Here is a 10,051-nt window from a genome sequence, read left to right on the forward strand (position 1 = left end):
GCTTCATGAACTGGGGAACCTAAAACTTGTTTGGTTTTTTTTTCCCTGGGTTACTCTAAACAAGAACAGTTTATTTACCTAGTTCATCATCAAACAGTAGCACTAATGACCAATAGTACTAATAAAGGAATGATGCAGGAGCAGGAACAAATGGGAAGGGGACAAAGAGCAAGGAGCTATTTAGTCCAGCAACACTGGTTATGGAAGTATGGCCCGAGTGAATGCGAACTGCAGTGACTCGAGTTCTCTCATGGCACAGAGAGCAAGCAAACCTGACAACCTTAAGATCCATCATTCAAATTTCAAGAGATTCGGCATAGGTTTTACATTCAAAATCTCATTCTTATTGATTAACATTATGCTGAGAAGGACTTCATGTGGGCTGGATTAGGCTGCAGCATGCCAGCAGCATGCTTCTGTGGCTGAGCCCAACACGTGACAAATGCCAAATGAATGACTACCAGGCTCCTCTACATCAAACATAAAATATAACTTCCCAACAAAACTAAGCAAAATCAGTTAGGTTGATTCCTTCAGCTGTTTCATCACAGGAGAAGCAAGCAGTTAGAAGGCAGAGAGAGAGAGGACAATGATTTATACCAACTTAAAGCGTTTGCTGAAATATGGGCATTGTAAATAGGTTTCTGGCTGAAACTATGCCTCTTCCAAAGTGGACTGAACTGAGCTGTACCAGGATGTTTCTCTACAGCAAAAAGCACCTGCTTGGGGAAGCATGTCTGAGTAGCAAGTATAGAGAAGCTGTTTTGCTTTGTCGGATGGCATAAACCAGAGTGTTAACAGCTAAATTTGGGGTGGATACACAACAGATAAAACAATCCTCAGAGCTTAATTAATTTCAATTCAATAAATATAACCCATTGTCTGATTTGGAAAGGAATCTCATTAAAGGTCCAGGGGGAAAAAAAGGGAAAAGAAAAGAAAAAAATCACCTGCCCCACTACCGTGGCAAAAAACAGATCCAAATTCATGGGTTGGAATAGCATATTTTGTAAAGAAAAGATGCAGAATGTCCTATTCATACGACATTCAGTGACTGGTGCTCTGAATGCTTTCACATCTCAACTTAGCAAAATTTAAGCATTTGCTGAAAACCTTATGTAGCAAAGTACAAGCATGCATAACTAGCTATTTTCTTAAATTCTTGGAGAGTATGATTCTACTATGTCCTGAACTTCCCCAGCTCCCTCTGATGCCTTTAGGACTGATGCCCAATGGCTCACATGAAACCTTGAAGAATGAGGGCCTAGATGAATGCAGGGATAGCACTTCAGAACACACCTGGATTTTCAGTGCAGAATATTTTAGAGGTTTTGCTGTGGCTTCCTGGAAAGCTAAAAGGGTAGCAAAAGAGAGCAAATTCTGGATTCAGGTTCAGATTCCAGTGCTCTTTTTCCTGTGCACACAGAGTTTGCTTTGGGCAGATCTGCCCTACTTACATGATACACACACCTGTCAAGAACGCACCCTCATCCAGAGCTGTTAAATTACCCTCAGTGCGAGCCACCTTCCACATGGCTGAACCTTCTCTCTGGGGAGCTTTCAAGACTGATTTAGAGCAGCTTCCAAGACTGATTTTACAGGTGAGGTGAGCAGAGACAAGGGTCCTGCCCCTTTGCTGTGGCAGGTTGAGTCCATAAGCAATTTGGAAACATGGGCCAGAGCTAGCCGTCGTAGCTTGCTTCCCCTCACAGACCACCATGCTAATATGTGCCAGGCGTGAGATGCAGTCCCTGCTTGCGGCTGTCTTCTCCAGGTAGCTGTAATTGGCTGCACAGCAGTTTTCCAGTTGTGAGTGAGAAAAGCAATCAGCTACCAGATGAACAACAACTGCAGCAGCCAGGCTTTATATTTCTTCCTTCTTTAATGTATTTTTTCACTGATGCCTGTTTTCTAGCAATCTTATCACAAGTTTCTGTGAGGCCAAGTTCCCCATATCACAGTTCTCAGCTTTCATTTCAGGGAAAAGGAATTGTCTATCATATGCAAAGTGTAACTAATGTGAGACAAATCTACTGTTGGAGAAGAGGAAATGAATAAAAAACCCTGGCATTTTTAATGTTAAAATTGCACCATTTTTTAAGGAAATCTGATAAATTTGGGGGGTGTATGGATGATAAGCTTTGAATGCTTGGAGTTATCAGTATTGATTTATAATAATACCACATCACATGATGTGAAGTCTTCTTAAATACGTGGCTTTATGTCTTTAGCACAACTTATCCATATCAATAGGCACACGGCACTGTGCAGGCGGTAAGTAATAATAGTAACACTAAACATCCACAAATGCAACCAGCCCAAAAATCCAGGTATGCTTGATTTCACACATTTCAGCAACTAAAATGAGGTTGGGGAAGGCTATACTGGCCCAGTCTTTGCTCAGTGAGGACCACAATTCACAATAAAGGCCAGAGGCACTGCTGAAGTTCTGGATCCTTTAGGATGAGACACTGGACTTCTTTCTAGTACCTGCCAGTAGACCTCTCTGCCAGCTTTTCTTTTTCACCTCAGAACCCTCGGGGCTTTCTGTCTCAGCTCACAGCCTGTGCTGCCACTGAGTGTTATCAGCTGCTGCCAGTGCAAGTGGGCAGAATAAGTCCCCAGTGCAGGTCTGGTGCACGAGGACAGCTTCAGCAGCAAAAGGGGCTAAGCAATGTGACCGCTGGGCTGGCAAACACCTGTGGGAGTGGCACTTGGCACTGAAGCTGCGTACACCTTCACCGATGTTCCCAACAGCAACAACATTCAATCACAGCAGGACCCTTTCCGCTATAAAATCAAGTGCTAAAATGTCAGTGTCCTTCATGCACAGTGGCAGATCCAGCACCGGCCGGGGCAGCGCAAAACGGTGCTGGTTTACAGTAATGGGAACAGTCTCTCCACTGAGACCGATTCCTCCAGCTACGCACCAACTGGCAGACAGAGGTGTTGTTCTTCTCACTCCCTTTCTTCTTTTGCACAGGTATTAGGAGTCCCAACTGAGGACAGCTGGCCAGGACTTTCCAAGCTCCCCAACTATAACCCAGGTAGGATCTAACTCATGAGAATGCCAACTTTTTCTCTGAACCACTAGCTACTTTTTGGGTCAGTAATTCTCATTATGAAAAATCCTGTGGTTTGGTGTTACTAAATCCCTGGAGCTACTTCATGATAGTGTTGTTGTAGGACCTACAACACTGGGATTGGCCTAGGATATAAGCAAAGGTACATGCGTGGTAAAGTTGCCTCAGTGAGTGCTGGGTATATGTTAAGCTGATGGAAGATTTCATTGCTGCAAGTGCTAACAATTTAGTTAGTCTCCACTCCTCAGTGCAAAGGACCAATGTCTCCTGGTTTAGACTGGAAAAGCTGACAGGTACCTGGAGACACAGTTTATCTGAACTCTCCTTATTTTTATGAAGATTGGTTTGGGGGCCCTTAAACCTCAGTTTTAAAGGTCACTGTCCCTGATTTTGATGTGGGCAAGGTGAGAAATCTGTGTGATTTATAAAGCTGGCTCCTTTTATTTCCACATGGGCTGGTAGAGAAGTCTGTGTCCTGGACTTCAAAGGGCCAGTTGTCTCATATTTTGATGTGGGCAGGTTGAGAAGTACGCTTTGAAAAGCTAGCTCAGTCACTCTCCCCCTCTCTCTCTCCCTTTCTCTCTCTCTTTTTGTTTAATGTTTTCTCTTGGGAAAATATATTCAAGTGTCAGTGAGGGGGAAATGATGAGCACTGATTCTCAGCCTCTCAGCAGGATCATTCTCTAAGAGAAATATAAAAGTGAAATATTAAAAACCCTAGAATGTGAAATGCACCCATCTACAAGCTAGCTATTCTTTCTCACTTGTACCCTAAAAGAGTGGTGGGGGGAGCCTGTCTATCCAGAAGGGAGAAAAAAAGAGCAGGGGAGAGAGGAGGGGGGAGAAGACGTGCTTTGAGCAAGAGGTTTACAGGTTTAGTAGAGCATAGTAACATCTTTTCAAAGAAGTGGGTGTTGCTCTGTGACCCAGTCCAAGATGCCCCTCCTTTGATTCTGGTGCATGAACACTAAACAGCCTCCATTTTCACATGGTAGCCACGATTGGCTGAACAATAACGTGGTCTCACAGCCGAAAGGACTGGAATCCTTCACACAATTAGCTGAGACACATTAATCAAACCAGCGTGAAATGGGAATGTGTTGCTGTCCACAGCAAGTTTAATTTGGATAGAGAGCAAGCACAGAGCAGACAGCTGGAGGAAGCGCTTTCTTCTCTAAGTTGTTGAAGGCTTGGCTGGGTAGTCTACAAGTTGGGAAGGGCAGTCTGGGTGGAAAGACATGGTCATGTGTGGGACAAACTGATCACAAAGAATTTTTTTAATGCAGTCATACAAGGACAAAAACTCTCAGTGATGATGATTAAGTATCCCAATGCTATACAGAGGGACAATCTAAAAGTGCATCACACCATGCTACTAAACATATGGGAGAGGGGTGCTGAGCCAGTGTGTGGGGCAATAGCTGTGCTAGCTGGAGAGGCAGCATACCTTTCTCCTCCTCAGAGCCTGCCTAAGGGGTCTGAGCTGCTCCAGCCACGTACTGGAACAAAGCACTTTAGCACACACCTGGATTATACAAACCAGTCTGGATGGCAGAAGGTTAGTCATATAAAGTTGGACTATTCGCCCTTGTCGTGAACTAAATCAAGTCAGTTTTTGATGGAGCTGCTGGCAAGGAGGCAAATTAGTTTCTTTGTTTAAAGCTATTTGCCATTCACATGCTCCTGTGCACTCCCCCTCTCTTCCCTGAAGCACAAGTGCTGTTTCCCTCCCAGCCAGGACATGCTCAGCCCCAGTGGAAGCTGTGGAGTCTGCCTGAGAAAACCTTCCCTCTTGAGGTTATTTCCAGCCCAGTTGTGAGAATCTGAGTGCCTGGGATGGTTCAGATAAGCAAACAAACTTCGGAGGCTTCCCCAAATCTGATGGCTTGAATGCTTTCAGCTAGTCCTATTGATGTTCACTGTGAGCTCAGGCAGCAAACAAACAAACAGGTTCCTGCCCGAGGCAAGGAACGAACACGGGCAAAACAAAGCACTGAGGTGTGATCCTCTTCTCATTGAAGCTGATGGCAAAACTCCCACTGGATTCAGCAGTGTAGGCTCAGCCCTAGATGGAGGTTGCTACTGGAAGGGTTCCTGGGCCAGGTGGGTTAGTAGGAATCTTTGAAATGAAAGCTGGAAACCTTCAGATGTTTTTCTGTCACTCCTGTGGGCTCGAGCATATCCTGCTGCAGAATCTGAAGATGATATACAGCATGGGCTGTGGCACACACACGCAGGGCAGCTGCAGGAAGAGCAGCTCCCCTGACCCCTCTATGGGCAACTGGCAAGGGATGAAATGTGCAAAGGAGTATTTGTCCACCCTGTGCCCCTGTGCCTTCTTGCACCGAGAAGTTCAGAAATGGGCCTCATGCCCATTGCCTACAGTTCGCCAAAATCTCAACCTGTACCTGACCCCAGGTGAACAGGAAGGATGGGTGAGCAACTCTTCCACGGCCAACCCTGCAGCTTGTGATCTCCCTCCTCTCTGCAGGAGAGACTCCTGGGGTAGGGAATTACACGCAGCCGTGGGGCCTGAAAGCACAGTGTTACCCCAGCCCTGGCCTGAGAACTGGTTCCTGCAGAACATGAAGGCTTGGGAGAGCTCCTGCCCCACGTCTCAGCACACTCGCTGGCCCTCTCCCTGGCTCCCCAGGCTTAGGAGCCCTGCCCATAGTGACAAGGCTTTGCCCTGTGTTTGTTCATTTGTTCTGTTCCCCTCATTTTGCTTCCCCTGAAAGAGGCAGTTGTAGCTCTGTTAACACTATTTTTGAAAGCTCCCATGCTGTGTGAGCTCAAATCCTTGCATTAATCTACTGCTGTGTTCATTTCACTGCGCTGAAAAGCAGGGAGTTTAAATCCCCTCTAAACACCATCGGTGACACCAGAAGGCCAGTGTTTTGATCCAGCCCCATTAATGGTTACAAGTTTGAATCTAGACAGCAGGGGTCAAGGGCAGGAAAGGATTAGGAATCACAGCCCATGACATTTGGTGCTTTTGCCAAACTGGGAATACTGGAGTGCCCAATGCACCGAGTTGGTTTTTGTTTCCTTTTTCTAACGTTTGGATTCCAGAGAGCAGAGAACAGTGCTTATTTGTTTGTAACATGATCAGCTCGCTACGATTGAGCTTTACTCCATGATTTATCATACAGGCTGGCTGCCGAAGTTTCCTATGGCAGGTAGTTATCATCTCACTTAGCAGACGCAGGTTTTACACCGGGCTTTTTCAGATGCAGCAATGAGTTTTAAATCAAGCCTAGTTTTTCACATATCTGCAGGCTTTGCTACACTGAATGAGATTCAGAAGCTTACCACAATCAACGTCTGCTCCCGACTATAGATTTTTTGATCTACTGCGTTTCCAAAATGTCACCAGCAGATGGAGGCAAGAAGCAGCAGGCGCTGAGCCGCTCTCTGCAAATGGTATTTTTGAGAAGGCAGATGAAGTCTGCACTCCGAGTGGGGTTTTTTGTTCCTTTTTTTTTTAATCTCACTTTTTATGCTGGTGCTTCATTTAACAAATGGGACGGTTGGAAACTGAATTCTAAAATGAAATTTTTATTGCCATAATAAACTGCATGTGGCTTTGATCCAAAGGGAAGAGCAGCACTGTAACTAATGTGCAGTCTATGCTGGCCAGGCTGCAGGGACACTTCCTATCTGTCTGGCACCGGGCACAGGCTGCAGCTCCCAGCCTGCCAGCTGGTGCTTCATTTAACAAATGGGACGGTTGGAAACTGAATTCTAAAATGAAATTTTTATTGCCATAATAAACTGCATGTGGCTTTGATCCAAAGGGAAGAGCAGCACTGTAACTAATGTGCAGTCTATGCTGGCCAGGCTGCAGGGACACTTCCTATCTGTCTGGCACCGGGCACAGGCTGCAGCTCCCAGCCTGCCACACAGACAGAGCTCTGCTTCTGTCCTGCAGCCACAGAGATTGCACTAATGAGAGAAATTTTCTCTGCCAGCCTGCAACCCCAGCACCTTCATCCAGCACCACTTGGCATCCTCTTTCTCTCTCTTCATCAATTAGGAAAGTTTAACTTTTGTCCTCTGGCTTGCTTGCCTCATTATCAGTTCATTAGCCACTTCCACCTGGGTTTTCATATAGGAAGGTATTTCCTCATTAGCACACACTGCCTTGCATACAGGTATAAGATAACAAACCCAAGCACTATCTTTCAGATCTACTCATATTGTTAAAAAAGCCAATCAGCCCTACACAATCCCATCATTTTATGTCTATATCACCCTTGTAAGACGATTAAATCAGTAGTTCATCCACTTTTTGGAATTATATCAAAATATTCTTTATGTCTTACCTTTAAGGAGTAGTTGTTTAGGTTGTTTTACAATTTTAGATTGGTCTTAATCTTACAGTAGGGAAAATATTTACTGCTCTGTTCTTACCCTGCTCAACACAACGGGGCCTCGGCATTATGTCTATACCGGGTCAGTCAGGAGATTAATCTGAACTGATTTAAAGTGGATTAGTTAACTGCATTAAATCCTTGAGCAGACACACTGTTTTCTTACCCATATCTTCCATTTATAATCAAAGCTCTGTATACTCAAAGTGGCAAGTTTGGCAGTCCTCACTCAAGCAGAATTCTCCATCAAGAGATGTGTTTGAACAGGGATAGCAGTAATTGGCTCACAGGCTCTTACACTACCCCTTGTAGATAAGTATTAGTCTCCATGTTATATAAATGATAAATTTAAGTCAAGAGGCTTGCTCAAGACAGCAAATACTATAATTCAAGTATTCCTCCCAGTTCCCAGTAAGCAAGCTGGTATTTCTATCTGTAATGTAAAGAAAAACCCATTTCTTCTTTGGAATGTTAATCCTGAAAATGCACTCCACAAAAACAAAGTCATGTTTCAGTTAGATATCACTGAAACATTTTGCCCTGCTCTTATCAACAGAACATGCATTTTTTAACTTTTATGTTAAACTCATTAAAGAATATTAATGTTAAAATATTTCAGTAAAGTACAATATTTAAGTCATCTTGACATTTTTACTAAATATTAAAGGAAACTGATATATTGTCATGGAACATTTCAATCTCACAAATCAAAATTTTCTGGCAGAAGGTTACAACATCTGAAAGCTTTTGGCCAGCTCTCTGAAGAGGTAAACATTCTACCTTGTAAAAAAAAAATCTTATGCCTTTACAAACAATTTTTTAAGTTGTTTTTCTTCTCTTCTGCCTGGAAACTACATTTCTACTCAATATGGACGATTTATTTCTACACTTTTATTACAGTCGAGGGGGCAAAATGAAGGAAAGAGGATACAGAGAAAATGTTATTAGTGATCCAAAAGGAGTGTTCTGCCAGAGTTAATCTTGGTGACTGATTTGGGGAGGGGCTATTCAGGATACTAATATATAACTTCTATATATTGGTGATAATTCCAGTGCTCTGGCACCTAAACGGTCATGAATCCTGTCCCAGGTTATATTGCCATTTACTGCTTTAGCAATTACCTTAGTATTTGGGTGTAGGAGAACACTTCAATTGTGAACTGTTACTTACCCTGTGACAGACAGGTTTAACTGCCTACTTGCCTGCCTTAATGGTGAAAGATTGCTGCTGGAAAGGTTAAGTGCTGAAAGTTGAGTCATTTGCACTTACTCAAATTGCCTGTGCATCAAGTCAGACACCGAGTGACCGAGCCCCCAGGCCGGGCATTCTGGAAATGGCCAGGCAGGCGAAGGCAGAGGAGGCACCCTCAGCTTCTGTCCCTGAATGATAGGGATGGTGCTCCCGGGCAGGAAGGGAGAGCAGATGCTCTCTGACGGTGTAGCATAAGCCCAGCCGAGCTCCAAATTTACTGGCAACAGAGCAGTGGTGCTTGCCTCCTGGAGGTCCCACTGCTGTGGGGAATGTTTGGGCTGGGCTGCAGGAGAGCTCTACACCGCCCTTCCTGCTCTCCCTTCCCTTCCGTGGCTAGAGCACTGTTCATTTCTGCTGGCTGCAATGGCGCTCAGGAAAATGTAGCTGGGTAGAAATTACTTATGCAAGAAAATATCTCTGTTGATCAGCTCCAAGGGGAAATCTTCCAGGCTTAAGCCATTCATTCATATCTAAGCCTGAGAAAATTCATGCTTCATAAGAAAACATTTGAGGAATGTTTTCCTCTAGATTTTCCACAATGTTTAGAAATGGGTCCTTGGCAAATGGCAACAACAACACAGCCTTCCCAAAACTGCAAACTCTGCAAAGTTCCAGTCTGGTAGAGATGTTTGAGTCAGTAAGTACAAAGCATGCGTGGAAATGGTTAACTTGATAAACGACAAACTTAGTGAGGGACTGACAACAAGAGCAGTGGGCAAGAAGAGAGGGGGACCCAAGTGCCTTTGCTCCATCCTCAGCCTTTCTGCCAGATCCATGCAGAAAAACTCCAAGTGCCCACAGTGCAATACATGAAGCTCACAGCCCCTTGGAAAGCCAAGACAATTGCTGGGAATTCAGGCCTGCTCACCTCTTTCTGCTTCCCGCGTGTGAAGGCTTTAGGGACTGATGCTGCTTTTATTGAAGTCAAAGCTAAGACTCGCGCTGTAACAGAAGGAGGCCCAAGGCCTATATTCACAGATGTATGAAAGGAAAGGGTTACAGAACTGGAACAGCCTTATTAACATCAATGCTGGTACCCAAGTCCTATCAGAATAATGTATATTTATAAATACTAGGATGACAGATTCTATAGGGCCCTTTGAAATTCTGAGCACGCGATTTTTTGTAAGGCCTCAAAGAATAGTTTTTGGCTTGATTTTCATTTAATCCTGTGGTTGCATATTACACTTCCTAGAACTGGTTGCTTCCAGGAGACCTCAGAGACTCCGAGTCATCTGTGACAGGTAAGCTACCTATAACAGCAATGTCAGAATCGCCCCTGGGTTTATTTGTTTCTTTATGCAATCATTTAACTTGAAATGAGCTCTTCTGGCAAGCTGAGG

General features: G+C 44.3%; 1 protein-coding gene across 1 annotated transcript in view; it reads left to right on the plus strand.

Annotated features, from left to right (window-relative positions):
- CDK15 (cyclin dependent kinase 15) overlaps nt 1-10,051 on the plus strand; it is a 33,937-nt gene that overhangs the window by 15,913 nt on the left and 7,973 nt on the right. Inside the window, exons 10-11 of the mRNA XM_029086487.1 lie at nt 2,984-3,047; nt 9,904-9,952. Coding sequence (XP_028942320.1) covers nt 2,984-3,047; nt 9,904-9,952 — 113 coding nt within the window. The remainder of the gene's footprint in view (nt 1-2,983; nt 3,048-9,903; nt 9,953-10,051) is intronic.

This window comes from Antrostomus carolinensis, unplaced genomic scaffold, assembly GCF_000700745.2.
Source record: "Antrostomus carolinensis isolate BGI_N321 unplaced genomic scaffold, ASM70074v2 scaffold15288, whole genome shotgun sequence".
NCBI lineage: Eukaryota > Metazoa > Chordata > Aves > Caprimulgiformes > Caprimulgidae > Antrostomus > Antrostomus carolinensis.